Source organism: Notechis scutatus, unplaced genomic scaffold (genome assembly GCF_049901735.1).
Source record: "Notechis scutatus isolate UNSWTSFEM ecotype Mainland unplaced genomic scaffold, rNotScu1.2 NSCUSCF92, whole genome shotgun sequence".
Classification (NCBI taxonomy): domain Eukaryota; kingdom Metazoa; phylum Chordata; class Lepidosauria; order Squamata; family Elapidae; genus Notechis; species Notechis scutatus.
This window is the reverse complement of record NW_028263179.1, coordinates 34154-56667: the sequence shown is the minus strand read 5'-3', so window position 1 is coordinate 56667 and position 22514 is coordinate 34154. Positions and strand designations below refer to the sequence as shown.

General features: G+C 48.2%; 1 protein-coding gene across 1 annotated transcript; it reads right to left on the bottom strand.

The window, feature by feature from the left end:
• Window positions 1–1870: 1870 nt before the first annotated feature.
• LOC148128434 (vomeronasal type-2 receptor 26-like) lies at window positions 1871–20612 on the bottom strand. The gene is made up of 7 exons (XM_087949098.1): window positions 19715–20612; window positions 19404–19578; window positions 18608–18895; window positions 16833–17626; window positions 12517–12729; window positions 3246–3372; window positions 1871–2388 (listed from the first exon to the last, which is right to left on the bottom strand). Exons 4-7 carry the CDS (start codon window positions 16917–16919, stop codon window positions 1871–1873), a joined length of 945 nt encoding a protein of 314 aa, XP_087805224.1. The 5' UTR covers window positions 16920–17626; window positions 18608–18895; window positions 19404–19578; window positions 19715–20612.
• Window positions 20613–22514: the final 1902 nt, after the last annotated feature.

The following is a 22514-nucleotide window of genomic DNA, read 5'->3' as shown; positions in this document are numbered from 1 at the left end:
CCAAGAATTCTCCACATTCAGGGCTTCCTGGCTCAGGACAGGACATAATTCTGCATTATTCCTTGTATTTTTCCATTCACTGGACTGGTTTCCAAGGTGGCGGCTGGAAAACTCCCTGGGGAGCCAAGAGGGAGGAAGAAATAAATCCCCAGCCTTTCCCTTCATCATAGGGGGGAAGAGGCTCCTCTACAGGGCTGGGAATGAGCCCGTGAAGAAGGACTCGGCTCCAAGTTTCAGAGCTCCAGATTTGGACAATTATCTGTGGGAAGCAAATATGCTTTTCTTGCTGAAAGGAAACAAGGCTGAGATGTGGTGATGAAAGAAGGAGCAATCCTGGCTAGTTCATGCCCAGGTTTCCTGCCCTCCTGAAAGGGCTCCCTGCAGATGGAGACCCTCAGTGGGCTCAGGGCCCCTTCCCAGAGAGCCAACCCTCCCCCGGGTCTAAGGCTGGGTCTCCTCTATGCTTTTCTGGGGTACATTGGGCCATTTGGAGGGGGAGTCAAGGGCCCACCCACCCCCCAAAATGGGGAGGCAAGGGTGGTGGTGGCTCCAAAGCAGCAGCTGCATCAGACCGAAACAATCCCCAAAATTGGAAGTTGCAGCAGGTGAATGAAAACCAACCTGATAGCAACCTGTCCGTCCATGAAGATCCTGCAGTGAATATGGGAGACAACCTTCCTTCCTCCCTGGACCTTCCCCTCGTCCACCCCCAGAGGACTGAGGTGAACCCCCAGGTGAAGCCTTCAAGGGTTGCACTGCTGGGCTTCCCACCTTGGAGAGAAAGAAAGACCCTCTTTCCTCTGGTGGAGTTTGAGACGCCCCCAAACTCCTGCTTGCAACTATTCACACGGTGCAGCCACAATGAGCCCAATTTCGTCAGGATGCAGCCTGACTCTCCCCTGGGGCTTCTCCTCCTTCTGCATCTTCTGGACTCCGGTCTCAACTAGCTCAAGCATTGGGGAAAAGAACCGGCTTTAATCAGGGGATGGAGAAAGGATGGTGGATCTCATGGAGAAGCCTCTTTCACAGGGCAGGAGCTTATTGGATGAGAACATCTAAGCAAGAGGACCTGGAGACCTGGAGACCTCTGCCTTCTCTGGCTTGGTGGGATGGCCAATGGCTTTCATGGAGATTGTCAAACAACATAGTTGGAGCTTGGCTCCCACACAAGCCATCTTACCACTCTTCCTATTCATTCTCTCATAGATACACTTTTAGCTGCTATCAGTACGACTAAGGTATCAAATTCATTGGCAGTGGCTGAACAACAAATTCCTCTGAATGATTTTCAGAGTTTCCTTTAGCAAGATTTATTGAGATGGAGAGAGTTACAAGGATAACAATCGTTCAAACATTTCCCATTGAAAAATGTAGGCATGATTTTTTTGATTCCTGCACACTATCTAATTTGAAGTAATTAGTGTCTACTTTGAAATGAAATGAAATTTTACGATTCTTTAAATGTCACAGTGTTATGTCTTATGTTTTTACATTTGTTCTGGCTGTAAGCTGCTCCTTTGTGTTCAGGTCTGGTCTCAGAAGGATAATGTAGCACTTGGGGATGAAGATGCAGCCCAGCAGACCAGCACTGGAGGCCAGGATGGCGAAGACCTGCACAGCCACCATGTGTTTCCCTTTGGTGCTCAGGTAGGTGGGCACAAAAGTCACCCAGACACTGCAGAAGACCAGCATGCTGAAGGTGATCAACTTGGCTTCGTTGAAGGCCCCAGGCAGATCCCTGGCCAGGAAAGCCACCGTGAAGCAGATGGCAGCCAGGAAGCCCATGCAGCTGAGGGTGACGTAGAACATGACAACGGCCCCTTCGTTGCATTGCAGGATGATCTCTCCAGGCTGGGAGTGGAGGTCAGCGTCAGGGAAGGGGAGAAACTCCCAGCCAGATGGAGCAAATGAGAATTTGGACAGCAGAAGAAGAAAGGATGATGGAGTTGGCCAAGCTCTTCCCCAACCATCTCTTCACTCGGTTTCCTGGTTTTGTGGCCAGGAAAGCCAGCACCACCGTGATGGTTTTGGCCAAGAGAGAAGAAACAGCGACCGAGAAGATGATGCTGAAAACCGTTTGTCGGAGAAGGCAGGTGGCTTTCCTTGGTTGACCAATGAAGAGAGAAGAAGACAAGAAGGAAAGCAGGAGGGAGACCAGGAGGATGTAGGAGAGGTCCCGGTTGTTGGCTTTGACAAGGGGAGTTTCTCGGTATTTGATGAAGATGATTAAAACAAGGCTTGTGGTTAGGAACAAGAATAGGGCAAAAGAGACCAGGATGATGCCCAGAAGTTCTTCATAAGACAGGAAGGTTATCACTTTGGGGATACATTGGACTCTTTCTTTATTTGGGTATTTATCATCTGGACACTTGGTGCATTTTTCTGTATCTGAGGGGGAAAACCAACCGCATATTTCTTTGTCCTTTGCATTTCAAGATATATTGTACGTTCTTTGGCAACAAGTGATTATTGAGAGCATTTTCTGGGATGGATTTCTTAATATCTCCAGAGACAGAAAATAAGTGTATCACTTTTTAAAAAATATACCTACGATATATTTTTTGATAGGCTATGAAATTGAGTGAAGGCTTAGGACTTGAAAGATTTCCTTTGTAATGTTCAGAATATTGATAGGAACCTGCATTACTAAAGGTAAATAATGAATCAATTAATCTTTCTAGAGAAACTTACCTGCCAGGTGGCAATTCTTGTTTACTTGCCTCAGAGGATGCTGGCGGATCAAGTGACTGCTGCAAATAATTTGGAATGGCCATTGGAGCAGTGGTGATATGGGTGCAGCCAGATACAGGCATCACTATCCATGCCACCACATTGTGCATCTCATATATCAGCAATACCTTTTCAGTGTTCCTCAAAGGGAACCCATGTAGACTGCACTGCAATCCTCCTTTCAGGAGGTGGACCTAAACCAATTCCTCACATTTTAAGGAATTCAGGTATTCCTAGAGAAGTAAATGTGGAAGGAAGGACACATCCAAGGTAAAAAGAAGAAATATTTTCTCTGGCAGTAGTAAAGCTTGCCCAATCTTCCACTGCCACCTCTCTCTATCCAGCCCTTCCTTCACAGTCTTTTTGTTCTTCTGTTTAGAGAAGAAATGGGGCATTTTGGAAATAAACTGGAAATCAATTATGCTTCAAAGTCTTTTTTAATTCACACTTTCATGACAATGCTCTGGATGGATCCAGTTCCACCAGGCCTCCCATTTTCCTCTGGTGTCACCCACCTTTCTGAGTGGAGAAGGTCCCCTCCGGACAAGGAACGCAGTCGTAACAGCAAACTGGCTCTCCTTCTCGAGCCCTCTTGACAAATCCAGGATGACAACTTTCCACACATTCAGATTGAGGAAAGGACTGAGCAGAAAAAAAACAGGATTGCCAAAGGAAATGTGTTAGGACGCTCCGTCCATTGAAAATGGAGGTAAAAATGGATAATAGACAAGATATTAGATATTAGCCTCTGGTCTTCACTTAAGTAAAGACAAAATCTCTCACTATTTACAAATGGTTGGAGATATAACTCCTGAAAGATTCTTCCTTTAGTTCCTCTCTTTTGCTTTTGGCATCTCACATTGCCAAAAAAAAAAAAAGGACTTTATTAAATAGAAAAGTCTGGAGAGATGGAACCAGTGGTGGGATTGTACTGGTTCTGTCCAGTTCCATAGAACCGGTTGTTATGATTCTGCGCAGTTCAGAGAACTGGCAAATTGCACCACTGACTGGCCCCGCCCCTCTCTGCCCGCCCCTCCCCTCCGCGCCCAGTCAGTCCTTATCGTGCATTCACGGCATCGCTTGCAGCCTGCTTTTGCCCACTCCCCAGGCCAGCCATTGCTGCATGCCTTCCGCTGTGGCCCTGCCTGATCTCCCTGGGTGAGTGAGGCTCTGCAAGCTCCGGGGCCCAGTCGCCTACCTGCCACTGCCAGTCACCTTTACCCCCCACCCCACTTGCCTTTTGCTGCCACCACCCGCCGCCCTCACCCCCAGCAGGTAAGGCCCAGTATCTGCGGTGAATCCAGGCGGCGGGCGAGATGCAGACTGGTGGGGACCAGAGCTACATTTCGCTGTACTGGAAGACATGTGAAGAGGCTCATGTTCTCCTACTGCTGGGAGAGCAAGAGAGTCTTTCCCGGCACAGCTCCGGGGGGAAGAGAGAAACAGGATTCAAATGGGCTGCCCAGAGCCGCCCGTTTCCCTATTGGAGGGGAAGTTGCAAACTTTTCGCTGTGCCAGGAAAAACTCTCTTGCTTTCCCAGCAGCAGGAGACCATGAGCCTCTCCACATGGGATTAGCTGGGATTCACGCAGCTGCTGGACCCTGCCGGCGGTGAGGCAGAGGTGTGGGGGAGGGAGACCAGAGAGCATGGCCCATTTGCCTACCATCCCTTCCCTCTCCCACCTGCAGCCCCTTTGTTGGACCGAGAATAATCACCCCTGGTTGGCCGTGCCACGCCCACCCGGTTGCACCCATGTAGGCAACAGGCGTTGTCATTTCGAACTTGAGGGAGAATTTGGGGAAGGAGGTGGAGGGTCCTGCAGTGGCTGGTACAGGAGCGCCATTGAGAAGCAGGGAAGTGGCCTTCTAGTGGTCCGACCTGGTGTTCAGGCTGGAGGTGGGCCACGGGAAGTCAGAGCACCGAGGGAAAGGGGGATTGCCAGGTGGAGCTGCCCTCTCCTAGAAGAATTGGGACCATTGGGGTAGTCCTAGGAATTGGGTGAGTCGAGCCGCAGCTCCTTGCCTTCTTAGCTCAGGGAATGGCCGCTTTCTGCAGGAGGGGGACTGCGGAGGGGGCAGGTCTACCTGAGTGACTCCTCCAGTGTCTTCGCCGGATTATTTTGACACATACAAGCGAGCGCAGTTAAAGGCACTGCTGTTGCATGTGAGCTCAGGCCTCAATCCGTGGCTCCGTAAAGCCAACACCAAAGAAGTGGGCGATCAGGTGAACCTGTGGTGCAATTCTCACTTGGATCTCGACCGCTCCAGGCCGTCCGACCTCAAAGCCCCTTGGGAGTCGCCATTCCCAGGCTTCTCCTCACCTGTGCTTGGTCGCCCCCTCTTCACCTTGCTGAAGCGGCTGGCCCTGCCCCTCACCCTCCCCTTCCCTCGCCTGCCCTGAGAAGGTGAGGGTGATGGTGGCGGATAGCGAAGCGGCCGGGTCCCTATCTTCCCCCTCTCTCTCTCCCACTCTGTGTGTCGTGTCCGTCGCAGGAAGGAAGCTCGGAGTCAGTGACTGGTTTCAGCTCTTTATTGTGCTCCTGGTACAGCTTAGCTTAAGAGGGAAAAACTGCGGCTTTTTATTTCCCAGCCGTGGCGGCCGCGGCCAATGGCACCGCTTTGAATCTCCCGCGATTAGTTTCCACCAATCGCGGGGGATTCGCAACGGGCCAATCAGTGCGACTCGCTCGACCAATCCGGTCGCCGCGCGCTTTAGCCAATCGCAACGCGGGGCTACGAGTATGCAAATGACTGTACAGAACACCCCTCCCCTCTTGGTTCGGTCCTACGTAACGTAGTCCCATAGGTAGGCGGGGCTTCGTACTTGCCTACTGGACTTGCGCAGGTTAGTTGTTGTTTGGCTCCCGGCCGGTTCGGTCAGTACCTCTGTTTCTCTTGGCCTCGTCGATGGAACCGCCTGGAAGGTGTCGCTGGGCCTCTTGTTGCAGCTCCCTCCCGGTCTACCCGGTTTGGTCGAGCTGCGACTCTCGCCGCTCCCGCCTAGTCTTTCCAGGCTGGTTGACCTGGCCTGGCTGTTTCTTCCTGGTGAGGCTTCGAGCTGGCTGTTGACCGGTGAGTATTGCTGGTTATTTTCTATTCTTTCTTGATCCCCTGTATATTCCCTCCCCTCTTGGTCTGTGTTAATGGGGTCGTCTGTGTTTGATTGCGTGTCGGTTGTGTTTCTTGTCCTTGATCTTAATTGATCGATGTGGCGTTTCCTTGTTTGTCCGTCAGTTGTCTGCAGCCGGTAGGAGTGGGGTCCTGTCAGTTGGGTTATAGTTGCCGGTACCCATAGTGGGTCTCCGGTAAGGTTCTTTGCGTAGACTGCGTCGCCTGGTGCAAAAACCCGGTGCTTGCTTGATGAGTCCGGGGGTTTTTCCGGGTTGTATGTGGGGTGTAGTCTGTCGAGTGGGGACCTTAGTTTCCTCCCCATCAGTAATTCTGCCGGGCTTTTGTTTGTCGTTGTGTTTGGGGTTATATGTTGTATTAGGAGCATTTTATTTATTTTTTCTTGTATGTCCCCGTGTTCGATTTTTTGGAGGGTTTTCTTTGTAAATTGAACCATCCGTTCCGCCCTACCATTGGCCGCCGGATGTGCCGTCGCTGTCAGTGCGTGTCGTATGCCCCGTTCCGCTAGGAATTTTTCAAATTCTAGCGAGGTGAATTGGGGCCCGTTGTCTGACACGATGACATCAGGGAGGCCGTGGGTTGCGAAGAGCTTGTTGAGTACCTTGGTGACAGCTTCTGTTGTGGTGGTTTTCATGTTGCTTACCTCCAGCCAATTGGAGTAAGCATCCACCGTGATGAGGAATGTGTTCCCTTTTGTGGGCCCGGCAAAATCTATATGGATCCTAGACCATGGCCCCCTGGGGGTTTCCCATTCTAGGATTGGTGCGGCGGGAGGATTTGGTCTGGTTTCTTGGCAGCGTGAGCACTTGGCCACCCAAGCCTCGATCTCCTTGTCCATGCCTGGCCACCAAGCGTAACTTCTGGCCAAGGCTTTTGTCCGCACGATGCCCGGGTGCCCTTCGTGCAACAATTTTAATACTTTCCCTTGCAATTTTTCTGGTATGACCACCCTGTCTCCCCATAACAAACAACCTTTCTGTAATGACAGTTCTGTTTGCCTGTTCCGGAATGTCCTGAATGATTCATCGTTCTCTTTTTCCGGCCACCCTTTTTCTACCCAATGTAATACCCGCGCCAGACGTTTGTCTTTATTAGTTTCTCGGGCAATGTCTGACGCGGTTATGGGTAGGTCGGGCAATGCCTCTATGCTGAGAGTGGTCGTCGTGGGGGCTGGGTCGGTGTCTAGGTCGGGTAGTGGCGAGCGGCTCAGCGCGTCTGCGTGGGCGATCGTCTTACCGGGTCGGTGTGTGAGCCGGTAGTCGTAGGCGGCGAGGAACTCGGACCACCTTGTCATCCTGGGGGATAGGATGTTCGGGGTGGCCTTGTTCCCAGCCAGGATTCCCAGCAACGGCTTGTGGTCTGTGATAATGGTGAATCGGCGGCCGTAGAGGTACTCGTGGAACTTCTTTACTGCTGCAACGATGGCCAGGGCCTCCTTGTCTAACTGGCTGTAGTTCCTTTCTGGTTTGCTGAGTGTTCTTGAAAAGAAAGCGATGGGTGCTTCTTTTCCGTCCGGAAGTGTATGGCTGAGGACGGCGCCGACGCCAAAGGGTGAGGCGTCGCATGTGACGGCGAGGGATAGGGTCTCGTTATATTGTATGAGGACGGCATCCGAGGTGAGCAGGTCCTTGGTGTTCCTGAATGCGGTGTCCTCACGTTTCCCCCAGGTCCATTTAGCCGTCTTATCCAGGAGCCTATGCAATGGCTCTGCCGCGGTCGCCTTTTGGGGCAAGAACACATTGTAAAAATTTAGCAGTCCCAGAAATGCCTGCAGCTCTGTTTTGTTCTTGGGTGTGGGGGCTTCCTTGATGGCTTTGATTTTGTCTCCGGTTGGGTGGATGCCATGTCGGTCTAGGAGGTACCCTAGGAACTCGACTTGCTCTGTGCAAAGCTGGCATTTCTCTCTCTTCACTTTTAGCCCGGCCCCCTTGAATTTTTCTAGTACCTCCCTTAGGCGACCCTCTAGTTCTTCCCGGTTGGCTGCCGACACTAGTACGTCATCGAAATAGGGGACCACCCCTTTTATTCCTCGCAGCAGTCTCTCCATGAGGCTCTGGAAAATTCCCGGGGCCACGCTGACTCCAAACTGGAGTCGGTTACCGGTGGGTGACTATTGTTTGCGCTTCGGCGGTTTCTTCATCGACCGGCAGCTGCTGATAGGCTTGCGCCAGGTCGAGCCCAAAGACCTTGCCCCCCAGCGAGTGTAGTAGGTGTTGCACTACTGGGACGGGGTAGGCGCTTTGTTGCAGGGCGCAATTGAGGGTGGCCTTATAGTCCCCGCAGATTCTTACTGACCCATCTGGCTTAACTGGGGTGACTATTGGGGTCTCCCATCAGGCGTGGTCGATTGGTTGCAAAAACCCCTGTTTGACGAGCTTGTCAATCTGCTCGTCGATTTTTTTTCAGAGTGCAAAAGGCACCCATCTCGGTTTTAGGCGTATGGGGGTGATGTTGGGGTCTAGGCTGAAAGAGATAGGGGGCCCTCGGTACTTGCCTAGGGTGCCGTCGAATACTTCTTGGAAGTCCTTTGCCAGTTGCTGTTCCCAGTCGGCTTCTGTGATGTGGTTTATGCCCGTAACCTCGATGCCGAGTGGTGCGAACCATTGGAGTCCTAAGAGGCTGGGTCGGTTTCGGTCCACGATCGTCAGGGGAAGCTTTGCGGTGCGGTCCTTGAAAGTCACTTCGAACTGTCCGGTTCCGATGACGGGGATGCGGTTCCCCTGGTAGTCCTTGATCACCAACTTCTGGTTCTCCAGACCTCCTTTCTGGATGGTTGGCACCAGCCGCTTGATTTCTTTCCAGGAGACCATGGAAAGGTAGGACCCGGAGTCCACCTCCATCCGGCATGGCTCGCCCTCGATGTTCACTTCTACGTAGACTTTTCGGGCATCGGTGGTTTCGGCGTTACCGATGGTGACCGTCTGGTGGGTTTCCTCCCTCTGGCGGCCTTCCCCGTTTCGTCGCCCCCGGGTGTCTCGGCTCCAGCGATTTTCGGCTTGGCGGTCTCTGGGTCTGGGGGGGTGTTGTCTCGCCCCCGGTTGCTCTGGTCTCGGCGGCGGGGGCTGTGTGTTTTTCTGAGTCGGCAGACTCGGGCGATGTGGCCCCTCTTGTTGCAATGCCGGCAGATCGCGTCGATGAAACGGCATTCTGACCGAGGGTGGCTGCCCCCGCACCCGGCGCACTGGGGCCCCGACTTACGACCTCGTTGATCTCGTCGGTCCCGTCCTGCCTGGAGCCGATGGACGTCTTCCTCCTCTTCCGTGGTGTCTGAGGCGGAGTCCAGGTCCCCATGGTGTGTGGTGGTCTCTCGTCGGTTCGCCTCGGGGTTGTCGGTGCGGTCCCCGTTTTCTGCCTTCCGAAGCCGGGCTGCTGACTTCTGGGTGGCTTCGGCCGCGGAGGCTTCTGCCAGGGCGTCGGCGAGGTCGATGTCGCCCTTTGCCATCAGTCGGCTCTTCAGTGCCTGGTCCCTGAGGCCTAGGACCACGCGGTCTCGGAGGGCATCGTCCAAATCCCGAAACTCACACATCCCCCCTAGGTCCCGCAGGGCAGCTATGAAATCGCTGACGCTCTCGTCCTGCCGCTGGTTCCGCCGATAGAATTCGTCCCGCCGGATGAGGATGGGCACGGCGGGGGCGTAGTGGTTTCGAAGCAACGGCTCGAGATCGCCCCAGTCCATCGCCTTTACATCTGCGGGTTTTGCGAGGGCTTTGGCCATCTTGAACACTGCGGGCCCGCAGTGCGTCAGGAAGACGGCTCTTTTCTTCTGCCCGTTCGCATCCTTCAAGTTGCTACTCTCGAGGAACATTAGGAATCGGTCCGTGTACGATTCCCAGTCCTCGGTAGCCGGGTTGAACGGCGCGGGCGGGGTCATGCTGGCCATCTAGTCGGTCTTTGTCTTCCTCGGGACACGTGCTCGGTGGTTATTCCCTGGATCCCATCCTCGTCGCCAGTGTTGTGTCCGTCGCAGGAAGGAAGCTCGGAGTCAGTGACTGGTTTCAGCTCTTTATTGTGCTCCTGGTACAGCTTAGCTTAAGAGGGAAAAACTGCGGCTTTTTATTTCCCAGCCGCAGCGGCCGCAGCCAATGGCACCGCTTCGAATCTCCCGCGATTAGTTTCCACCAATCGCGGGGGATTCGCAACGGGCCAATCAGTGCGGCTCGCTCGACCAATCCGGTCGCCGCGCGCTTTAGCCAATCGCAACGCGGGGCTACGAGTATGCAAATGACTGTACAGAACACTCTGTGTGTGTGTGTGTGTGTGTGTGTGTGTGTGTGTGTGTGTGTCTCCCTGAAAGCAGCGGCATGGCCAAGCCAGCAAGCTCTCCTTGGCGCTCTTCACTACTTCTTTCATTTCTTCTTTTTGGAATCCAGACTGGCTAAACAACGATTGCCAGACTGCGGTGGAAGCGTCCCTTCAGGCGACACTTCTCCTCCTCCTCGTCCTCCTTCTCTTACAACCAGTGGTTGTGGCAGGGCCGGGAGGGTCCACGCGCATGGGGAGATGCTCCTCAAGCAAATGCCAAAGCACAGCAAAACCGAGTACGGGGTGGGTGGCTGCTCACTTGAGGAACGAGTGTCTCCCCAAACAACTGCACCCTTCTGATCCATCCACAGCTGCCGGGTGCGAGAGGAGGAGGAAGAGGAGGAGGAGGAGGAGGGTCGCCCGATTGGACGGTTCCACCGCGGTCTGGCAATCGTTGTTCAGCCAGTCTGGATTTGAAAAAGAAGAAATGAAAGAAGTAGCGAAGAGCACCAAGGAGAGCTTGCTGGCTTGGCCCAGCCACAGCTTTGAGGGAGACACACACACACATTCACATTCACAGACACACACACACAGACACAGACACACACACACACACACACACAGAGTGGGGGAGAGAGGGGGGAAGATAGGGACCCGGCCGCTTCGCTATCCCCCACCGACACCCTTACCTTCTCTCACTGCTCCATTTTGTGAACCATCTATGGTTTAGCATCTCCTTCAAACTGGTGAGAAACCCACAAGGGCTGGGGAATGTGTCACTAAGAGCTCCAGGTTTGTTTGCTCCTTGTGCCCAAACTAGCAAAGAAAAAAGGGAATTCTGTTGACCAGGGCCTGAATTCAGATGAATTTGAATCATGATTGGGTGGAGGTCCTTTTGGTCCCATTGGGAGAGAAGCTTCGTCCTGCTTGGGGAAAAGTGTCCCCTGAAAGGGCCGGTTCATAGTTGGGGAGGTTCTTAAAGAGACCAGATCTGGTCAGACTTATCCATGCCTCTTTTTTACACACACACACACACACACACACACACACACACACACACACACACAGAGTGGAGTGGGGGGAGTTAGAGAAAGAGAGTGATACAGAGAGGGGGAAAGAGAAAAAGAGAGGGAAAGAGTGAAATAGAGGGAATGAGAGAAGAGGAAGAGAGAGAGAAGAAAGAAGAGAGAAAGAGAAAGAAAAGAGAGAAAGGAAGCAAAAGGAAGAAAAGGGATAGACAAAGAAAGGGAGAGATGGAAGGAAGGGACAAAGAAAGAATAAGAAAGAAAGGGGGAGAATGGAGAAAGTGAATGATATATATGAATGGATAGATAAATACACGGAAGGAGGGAGGGAAGGAAGGAAGGACACAAACCCTGGCTTCAGAAGACTGTTTGAAGCAACACAAAAATCTAGGGCTGGCCTGCAAAGGATCTCGGAGGTCATCTAGTCCAACCCCCTGCTCCAACAGGAAATCCTTACAGAATCAAAGAATAGCAGGGTCAGAAGGCTGTGTGCACGTGTGTGTTTGTGTGTTTGTGTTTATGGTTGTCAAAACTCCAAAAACAGATCAAGGAGCTCTGGGGAGATCAGTCATAAATTGGAACACTTGGTAAGCAACTGGCCATTAAGCGAGGACCACTTGTATTTGGTTTGCCCATAAATTTAAGCCACGCCCACAGAACCAGTTGTTACAAAATTTGAATCCCACCCCTGGATGGAACTGAGAAAAGATTTCAGCATTAAGCCGGTTCCTTCTCATGACCCCATTAACACGCATTTCTCCCCTCTTCTTACACCCATAAATTTTAAGGTGTGATATCAGAACAATCTTGATAATTTCAGGTGAACTGAAAGCCTTGGAGCTGCTTCCTAGGAGCAGAAGGCCCATTGCTCCATCCCAGGGAGGGTGAAAGGGAGGCATGGAGAGCTCTGGCCAGGTCTGGCCTCCTTAAGAGCCTCCCAGATTATGGAGCTGCCCCTTCAGGGGACACTTTTCCCCAAGCAGGACGAGAGGAAGCTTCTTTCCCCCAATGGGGCCAAAAGGACCTCCGTCCACTCACGATTCAATCCCATCCGATACAGTCCAAGCCTGGATTCAGGCCCCGGTCAGCAGAATTGCCGCCTTCGTTGCTCTTCTGGGCACAAGGAGCAAACAACCAGAAGCTACTAGGGACACATTCCCCAGCCCTTGTGGGATTCTCACCCGTTTGATGGAGACCCTTAATTGTACGGGGTCCACAAAATGGAACAATATTGAAGCCTCCCAAGCAGCCTAAGGGAAAAAATCCGGTTTCTACTGCCCAGATTCAGTTCTCGGTGAAGGTCAACCACCTTTGGGGAATAGCATCAGCCCTCTTGAAATGGGACCTCAGGCTTTGGAAAACAGAGGAAAGACACCAAAATTTCTCTTACCTTGTTGAGCAACTTTAGCCGTGAAAGAACATCTTGGTTGATAGAAAGTCTCTGTCTTTCAAAATACGCCAGAGTTTCTCTCCTGGGATCATCCCTGGGAAGAACCAAGAAGCCCATAATGAGCAGATCTGATGCTACCTTTCCATTTGGATCCATGTAGAGTTTATTGTCCGAAATATTGACATACTCATTCTTCTCCAGGAAAGGATGGAACTAGAATGGGAACAATTTTAAAAGCAGAAAACTTTGTTTCTTATCCCAGACGCTTTTTCAATATTTAATCTTTCTTCTGTAGTTGTCTAATTTACAGACATGCTTCATTAGGAAAATAGGTGTTACCACTATCTTACAAGTGAACGAAAAAAGTTCACAAAAAATTGTTGATCATATTTTGACAATATAGATTTTGACAAAATATAGTTGAACAACAGAAAAAAAGGAGATTTATGAACTCCCTGAAAGCAACAGGTTGCTTATCAGAAACACGGATTTGTCAAGAAGAAAATTGTCAGGGTAATCCTCTCCCAGGAAGCCCAGACAGGAAACCTGAGCTAGGCCCACTTTGCTGTAATGCTGCACTGACAGGATTTGGGGAGTCAGAAAGTACAAATCTCCCACCGACCCTTTTTTTATGCAGCTGTAGGTGTCCTCCTCTTATCTGCTTCTTCCCCAGGCAGAATCTCTCCTCCACCCCCAAAAGTCATTCCCTCCTATCACTGCCCTTTCTAAATGGGTTGTGGGAAAGGGGGGGGATATAACTTATGTGCTCTATGCAAGTCATCCTCACATATTATTTCATTTCCCAAATACATTATGGAAATACTGCTGATATAACTCGATCTCAGGAAAGAGTAACAAACAATTTTGTGATGTGATCAGAAACCCAGTTAAGTGAGGGGTGGATGGTATGATAATTAAGTGGATAAAAACTGATTTTAAAATGGTACTCAAATAATCTTTAGTTTTTTTAATCTTTGTCATGAAAGTGGGAAGATACAACATTTTGTCGTTAAGTCATCAATTTTTCTATGTTGTCATTAATATAATAGGGTTGATAAATTGCTATTATACAAGATTTATAACAATTCTCAGGCAAATATACTTTTATGTTATTTAAACATTACCAACTTTCCAGAAAAATATTTATGATTTCCTCCTAGAAACAACTGTATGACTAAAAAGCAGTAGAAAATTATCTGGGTTTTAGGATTTGATAAATTATAGTGTCTCATATAAGAACATTAATGATGCACTGGATGAAGGATTGTGCCAAGCTTGATAAGTATATAAGGGAACCAGTTTGGTCTACTGGTTAAGCCTCCGAAGTAGAAAGCAAGAGGCTGTGAGTTCAAGACCCGCCTTGGTCATGAAGCAGGCTGGGGGATTTGGGGCCAGTCTCTCAGCCCAACTCAACTCACAGGGTTGTTGTTGTGGGGAAAATGAACACACAACTACTCATTGGTACTCAGCCCCGTGGCTTCTGCAGGGAAGGGCTTTTAAGGATGGGGGATGAGTTAGTGCACTTAGTGAACTCAAACAAGGTCTCAAAGATCTGGAAATCCAACAAGATGGGGCTGCTCTTCCCAAGAATGTTTATTTGAGCAGCCTTTAGAGCAACAAGATATTTATATCGAATAACCCTGCCAAAAGTCCAAAGGGAATTAACCTCCGAGAGCTGCAACGGAGTTCCCAGAGCCGTTTCAGGGGCCGATACAAAGAAAGAGCGCCTGAGCTGAGACTGGGACCCTGAGGACAAGGGGCCACTCGAACTGCAGCTCACGCAGAGGTGGTATTCAACCGGTTCTCACCGGCTCAGGTGAACCGGTGGTCACCCCTGGTTGGCCACACCCCGAACCGGGTCGCCCACTTGTCCCAGCCGCTCTCCTAGCTTTCCCTACCACGCGGTGGCTGTGGCGCAGATCGGGCAGATGTCCCAGGGCTGTTGCACATGCGCACTGTGTGTGCAGCCGTGCGTTACTAATGCAGTGCGCATGTGCAGCAGCCCTGGGACATCTGCCTGCCTGCCCGCCCTCCAGGATCACGTTTTCTTACTTCTCCCGGTGGATGCGCCTCCTCCAGTCCAGCCCGGCCCGGCCAGCCAGCAGGGGGGTGGGCGGATGTCCCGGGGCTTCTCGCCCCCCTTGTCGCGATATGCCTGCAGGAGCCTCTCGGGCCAGCTGAGCCAGGAGCTGCCATTCCCAGGCTTCTACTCTCCTGTGCTTGGTCAACGCCTCATCACCTTGCCTGAAGCAGCTGGCCCTGCCCCTCACCCTCCCCTCCCTCGCCTGGCCTGAGAAGGTAAGGGGGACGGTGGGGGATAGCGAAGAGGCTGGGTCCCTATCTTCCCCTCTCTCTTCCCTACTCTCTGTGTCTGTGTGTGTGTGTGTGTGTGAGACAGAGAGAGAGAGAGAGCAGGGGGGCAAGAGAAGAAAAAAAGAAAGAAAGAAAGAAAGAAAGAAAGAGAGAAAGAGAGAAAGAAAGAGAGGGAGAATGGAGAAAGTGAATGAGATATATGGATGGATAGATAAATACATGGAAGGAGGGAGGGAGGGAGGGAGAGAGAGAAAAAAAAAGGAGAGGAAGGAAGCACACAAACCCTGGCTTCAGAAGACTCTTTGAAGCAGCACAGCAATCTAGGGCTGGCATGCAACGAATCTCGGAGGTCATCTAGTCCAACCCCCTGCTCCAGCAGGAGATCCTTACAGAATCAAAAATAGCAGGGTTAGAAAGCTCTGTGTGTGTGTGTGTGTGTGTGTGTGTGTGTGTGTGTGTGTGTGCATGTGTGTTTGTGTGTTTGTGTTTATGGTTGTCAAAACTCCAAAAACAGGACAAGTAGCTCTGGGGAGATCAGTCATAAATTAGAACACTTGCTAAGCAACCGGCCATTAAGCGAGGACCAATTGTATTTGGTTTGCCAGTCACATGGCCACCTGGCCAAGCCCACTCAGTCACATGGCCACCAAGCCACGCCCATCTGGTCACGTGACCACCAAGCCACGCCCACAAATTCAAGCCATGCCCACAGAACCAGTAGTAAAAAAAATTTGAATCCCACCAGTGAGTTCACAGCGGCATCTCCTATCAGGACTCAGGGATTCACTTTGTGACGCCTCTCCTAATAAAATATCCGGGAAATACGGAACTCTTTTACGTGCAACTGCAGTTATCAGATCAGTAGGAAGGAGTTTCTCTGAATGGGGCCAAATTCTGTTCTGCCGTAATGCAAAATTATGTATTTATTTATTTAGGACATTTATATTGCCACATATTCGCACATGACTCAGCATTAGGCAGACTCTAACTGCCCATTGACTGTCGTTTATTTTTATTTTTCTCCATTATTATTATTATTTATTGTAATGCTGGTCTCTGACTGTACTAAAAGTGGACTGGATGAAGGAGGAAGCTGTGTTGGAGACATTTGCCATCTTGAGTTATTTGTAAATAAATACATGTTTAAGAAAACAATCTCAAAATCGTACTTGACTGCAACCTGAAACTGAGTCTTGAGAGAAGACAAGGAGGAGATTATGAGAGCAGCTTCTCCAACTTACAAAATCTCTCAGTTGGACAAGGGAGGATTCAACACTCTTCCAATGACTGAAAGAGGTGTTGGGAGTAGTTAAAACCCTCCCCTCTCCTAGGAAAATGAAATATTTTAGGATATACTAAAAGGGAGAATATATTTCCCCTAAAAAGAAAAGTAGAAACTCAGAGAGGCTGAAACTCAGCCCCCCCTCCCACCTTTGCTAATGGACCCTTACTCTGGCCTAGGCCAGTCTATTTTACATAACAAAGATCTACTCCAGGTAAAGCTATATAGGAATTGCCCAAAGCCCTTTCATTACATCATCATCCAGCGAGGCTCAACCAAGCCTGGGACTCAGGACAGCCTACAGAGTTGGCCCTGCATAGCCCCATGGGAGCCTGACAACCGATCAGAATACAAGCTCAAATTCAAATCCCAACAGAGGGCATAAAACAGTTGCACTCTCAGCATCTCAGCCCTTCTTTCCTCAACCAAGGCATGTGCTCCTGTCCACCATTAAACCATCTTCCAAGCAGTCACCATGTTTCCAGCGTCTTTCTTCCCCACTTGGAACTGAACCCAGAAGGAGATTTCTTCCAACAGAGGCTAGACAGAAACTTCAGATCTGCTCCCTGTTATTCCGGAGCGTCAGACAGGAGCAATTAGATGGTGCAAATCTCTTGACCTTTTGCAGCACAAGAAGGTTGAGATGTTCCCCTCCTTCTCCTTTGGGTTCCTTCTCCAAAAGGATCTCAGATTAATGGATCCCTATTGGGACCCCCCATACCTGCCATGGCTGCAGCCTCGGAGCCCCCAACCTCTTTTCTCCCTCCTTCCTTCCCCTCCTCGATCTGGAGGAATAAGCGGCATTCATGGCCTGGGCCAAAGTCTGAATGATACTGTAGCGATGTCTCTGAGTTATGATCCATTTCCTGTTCCTTTTCTCCTGGGTCTCCAGTGGGGCTTTCTGGGTGCATCTTCTGCGGCCTTTGACAGAAAAGACGTGCTTGGAAAGGGAACAGCGAAAATAATGATCTTGAAACGGATCTTCCACAAAGAAATGGGGTTCAAAGGCAGCATCTGTTGGCCTTTCTTTTCTCAGATAACCAAAGATCCAAATACTATGGATGTATTTGAGAAATATCTCTTTCTTTATTGTATACGTGCAAAATTTGTGAGGATCCAGACTTTCCCTTCAATGGGTCCTGGCAAATGCATAAGTGCTTCATGGAAAGGAAAAATTCTGTCCCAGATGGGAATAAATTCTATGAAGTGGACAAAGACATTGATTTGTCTCCACTTAGAGAGGGCCTCCCTGAGGGGTGCTGTTTGTCCAGTTGTTGTGAATCGTTGTGATATAACCACACAAATTCCATTCCTGACAAGCATCGGAGGGAAAGTCCTCATGAAATTATCTCCATTCTCTGTGTCTGAAGCAAAGAGGCCAATCAGGGTCCATCTGAAATGGAGGAGCAGCTGGACAATTGCTGGGTATTGGAATCCTTCTTTGGGGAGCATCTGGTGGAAAAAGGGGAATCTCCTTTTATCACTCAGAGCCTCTGAAGGAATTCCAGCAGTGATCTGAAAAAGTAATGAAGAATGCTGTGTTATAATGTGGTCCAGATCAACTCCAAAATATTAGTTATTGACAAACCCAATTTTGTTCTGATGAACATATCAGAATAGTTTGTTCCTTAGTCACGGTTTAAAATATTTAAGACAGAATATTAACAAGATTGTATATAAAAATGGAACGCAAAATCATATTAAACAAAAAAAAAATAATAAAAATGCAATGTAAATTTCTGTGTCACCCATACAATTCCAACAATTAGATTCAAATTTGCAGATGTTAGATAAAATGTCTGGATCTAAGATATAGGGCTGTATTATATGCTATTTTTGAGTACTGAAACCTCTTTCTCAGCTTCTATATCCCAAATTCTTTGTGGAACAATTTTTCAGCTTCTTCTCTAGATGTACAAGAGCACAACTGCTAACACAATAGTTAGAACATGAAATTGACAGTTGTACAATCCAATAAGTCTTTAATTGAAATTTTGCCTGTTTTTGGGACTATATGTCTGTTTCATCACTTTAATTTTAACCCAATAATTATATACCCTGAATTTATACAAAGCAGAAATTGTGTAAATTAACAATTATCTATGAGGGCAGGAGCTGAACTCCTTTTATCCATCCCAAAGATACTCTTCTTGGTCTGAATATTTTTTATACATAGACAGGACTATTGCCAACTTGATTCCAATTGGATAAGGCAGATATTATTGATATGTGAAAATGAACATGCTAATGGAGGACCTCAAAACCTGGATAGTTTTTCAATAGTAGAATATTCAGTAGAATATCCTCTACTCTAGGGACCTTATGGCTCTTCAGGCCTTTAATGGTCAATTTGAAGATGAACATAATAGACTAAAACATCATTGATATGTTCCCTAATATTCTGAAAAGCTGCTCTTGAATTCTATGAAGATATTGGATCTGTTGTTCATCCCCACCACCCCACTCACCTTACCAGATAGAGAAAAACACACAAACCTGTGGGACTTTGTAGGTGCCTACAAACATTGACATCTGGATGGAGATGTCCCTGGCAGCTGCATCAATCAGAGCCAGGAGGTTCTCCTTCCTCCCACAGCCGTAGTTGGGGACATTGGATTCTCCAGTGGAAAGAATGTCCAGCAAGGCATCTGAAGTGGGAAGGTGCTTATATAGTTGTCATGGATGTTGTAACCAAGTGTGAGATTGTGCAGGAGCTGGGAATTCTTGCTGACCATTTGAATAGCAAAAATTGACATTAGGGTATTTGTTAGATCAGAACTCTTCCTATTGAAAAACAATATTCATGTTATTATATTCAATAGCAACAACAAATGTTTTTAAAATATATAATCCTTCACAAACCTACTAAGCCTTAGGCCAACATTGATCCAAATCGAATGATCAATTATGCAAATGAGAGAGGCAACTACAATTGTTTCAGTCACTACTTAAACAAAGGTCATTATTCAAGTGATGAACTCAGGAATGAACTGAGAAAGGAAAATCATCTGGATTTCATTCAGGTTTTTTAAAAACTCCATCTTTGGATTTTACTCTCTTCCACAAAGTAAGGCAAAAAAGGGAAGCCATGGAAATCAAAATCATTCAGGAAATTAGACAGGTCCTGAGGTACAAAAATAAGTGAAATAAGAAGAAAAGAAGGAGAATGTTAGAATTGCACATGGAGGGAGTACAACTCCATCACCCTGCATGACTTACGAAGGAGAAGGTATAGGAGGGTTGTTGAAAGGGCACATTATAGGTGACACATATGTTTGACTTGTGACCACACCAATGAGATGGTCTCCAGGCCTGTAAAAGCTCCATGGATTGTTCCCATCCTGGTGCTCCAAACTCAATGGGCATTTCCTTCTCAGCTTCCCACAGACTGATGGGGACACCAGCAGCAGCAGCAGCAGAAGCAGGAGGTCCATCATTCATGGCATTAATCAATCCACTTCCTGTTTCTAACACAAACAACAGGAACCGTTGGAAAAATTCAAAGACTCTGAGAAGTTCCAGTGGCTTTCCTGATCTAAACAGAGAACCACCCAGTTTCCTCCGCAAAGGAGAGAAAGGTGCAATCAAGAGCAGAGCCTGTACCTGTCCCAAAACTTCGTCCCAGAGAGCTTCACCCAAGGTATTTATCCTTTTCTGATATAAGATCCTTTTCATGTGGCTTCAATCTGATGTCTACATCGAAGTCTAAAACTGGAGATATAGCATCACAGGTCTCAAAGGCCCAGATGGTCATAATTACAGTGAGAAGCAACTTCTCCTCTTGGGATCCTGAACTTTTTCTGGGCTCCATCTGCAGAGGAGAGGCTGGAATAAACCATGTTAGTAAAAATTACAGATATACCCCCTGGGGTCACTGTTTTGTTGTGGTTGTGGTCCTTCCTCCCAGTCAGGGCAAGTCCAGAAAGTGATGCTGGGGAAGAGAATTCAGCACCCAGGGAATTGACTTCTGCTGTCCTTCAACATGGCCTTTTGTCTCCAGAGATTGCTGGGGAAGGTCACCCAGAGCTATGGAGTTTGGTGCCGCTTCTAAGTTAATGCCATTTAACTGTAGTGTTGCCTGTCTTCTAATGACAATCGGCACCCTTGAACTCTGCCCAAGGTTAAGAGTATTTGGAATTTTGTTTTATGTCATAATCCCATATATTGATCTTAATTGCAGCCGATTTTAAAATTGCTTGTGCCTGAAGTGAAATTTCATTTCCCATCTTTTCTAGCAGTATTAATTTTGAGATTAAAGCTCATTAAGAAGCAGGAAAGTGACAACTTGTGGACTAGATCGTTGGGTAAATAGGGAGAAAGTTATAGAATGGATGGAATTTTTTATTTTCATTTTCTTGTCATTCCTGTGTTATCTTACCATGTTCCTATAATACACCAAGATTCTTTATATTTTGATTTTTCTTAGTTTTTTAAATAAAGAATGGACTGTAAGTTCTTCAGGTGCTATCTATCCATCCCTATCTATCTATCTATCTATCTATCTATCTATCTATCTATCTATCTATCTATCTATCTATCTATCTATCTATCTATCTATCTATCTATCTATCTATCTATCTATCTATCTATCTATCTATCTATCTATCTATCTATCTATCTATCTATGTATCCATCCATATCTATCTCTATCTATCTCTATCTATCATCTTTCTATATCTACCCATCCATATCTATCTATCTATCTATCTATCTATCTATCTATCTATCTGTCTGTCTGTCTGTCTGTCTGTCTGTCTGTCTGTCTGTCTGTCTGTCTACCTACCTACCTACCTACCTACCTTGTTTCTCACAAAATAAGGCCAGGCCTTTTTTTTTTTGACCCCCGAATAAATGGCTAGTCCGTCTTTTCGGGGGTGACACCCCCACCTAGAGGGGCCCATATGCACATACCTCTCCACGAGGCTGTTTCTATTGGCTGACAAAAGCTCCCCCGAAGGCCGAGTCCCCAGCCGCTTCGGGGCGAGTCATGGCTGCCCATGTCCCAGCCATGTCTGTTCGGGCGATGGAAGCTCCCCAAGGGCAGTCACCAGCCACTTCGATCGGCCGGTAGAAGCGGTCTCAGGGCAAGCACACATGCACACTCCCCTTGCCGGGAGGCCGCTTCTATCAGCGGGAGCTTCCATCGCCCGAAAGACACTGCCTAAAGGCGAGGGGACACGGGCAGCCATGACTTGCGTCAAAGCGGCTGGGGACTCTTCCTTCGGGGAGCTTCTATCGGCTGATGTTCTATCGGTAGATCGGTAGACCTCATGCCTAGAAATCATGCTGGGCCTATTGGTGGAGGCCCTATTGTTGGAGAAACACGGTATCTATCTATCTATCTATCTATCTATCTATCTATCTATCTATCTATCTCTATATCTATTTATCCATCCATATCTATCTCTATCTATCTCTATCTATCATCACTCTATATCTACTCATCCATCTCTATTTATCTATCTATCTATCTATCTATCTATCTATCTATCTATCTATCTATCTATCTATCTATCTATCCATATATATCTCTATCTATCTCTATCTATCATCTATCTCTATCTACCCATCCATCCAAATCTCTCTCTCTCTCTCTCTCTCTCTCTCTCTCTCTCTCTCTCTCTCTCTCTCTCTCTCTCTCTCTCTCTATATATATATATATATATATATATATATATATTTTCTTAAGTTTTCGCGGGTACTTACATGTATGGTGTTCGGCTTGGTTCGGTATTTTCCCACGTCATTGTAGTTCTTTTAAAGTTGTAGCAACGTTTCAGCAGAATCTCATCTGCCATCATCAGGCTTCTGTATTGTGTCCGTCTGTGGGTCAGACTTTTACAGTGGTTTCAGATTTAAATTTGGGGCAGCCTATTGCTGTGCCAGAATGGTTTTTCTTCATCCTGATTGGTTGGGAGTCTTGGTCTGTGTTTATTGGTCTCGGAGTTTGCTGTGTTCTGCTTGATGGGTGTCTCTGATATCTTCTGTCTGTTTTTGGCTCTTTTTGTATCTTGATTGGCTGGCAGCATTGTGTTACTTTAATGGAGGCCTTTAGTGCAGCTTGGCTTCGGGTAAATGGACGGCTATCATTAGTTAGGAAGCTGGGTTTCATCTGGGTGCCTGGTTGGGGTGTGTTTGAGCTGGAGGTATCAGGGGATCTGTTTGTGCCCAGGTGTTTGCCTGGCTTGTGGTGTGGAGATTTTTGTTTGTGAGTGCAGGCTTCCAAATGATTGACAGCCTGGTGGAATCATCTCTTCTGTTCATGCTTTCTGGTCTTTTTCAATCTCTATGGCTTCTCTGATGACTCTGTGGCTAGGGTTTTCCATAGTGGCCAGGGTTTTGGTGCCATTGAAGTTGATGCTATGACCTGTAGCTTCCATGTGTTGGACTAGTGAGGAAGTGT

Coding starts and splice junctions, on each gene's coding strand:
- LOC148128434 (XM_087949098.1), bottom strand. CDS start 16,919: ATGAATGCCGCTTATTCCTCCAGATCGAGGAGGGGAAGGAAGGAGGGA. Junction 12,730..16,832: donor CGAGGCTGCAGCCATGGCAG/GTATGGGGGGTC, acceptor TTCCCATTCTAG/TTCCATCCTTTCCTGGAGAA. Junction 3,373..12,516: donor GGCTAAAGTTGCTCAACAAG/GTAAGAGAAATT, acceptor TTTTCTGCTCAG/TCCTTTCCTCAATCTGAATG.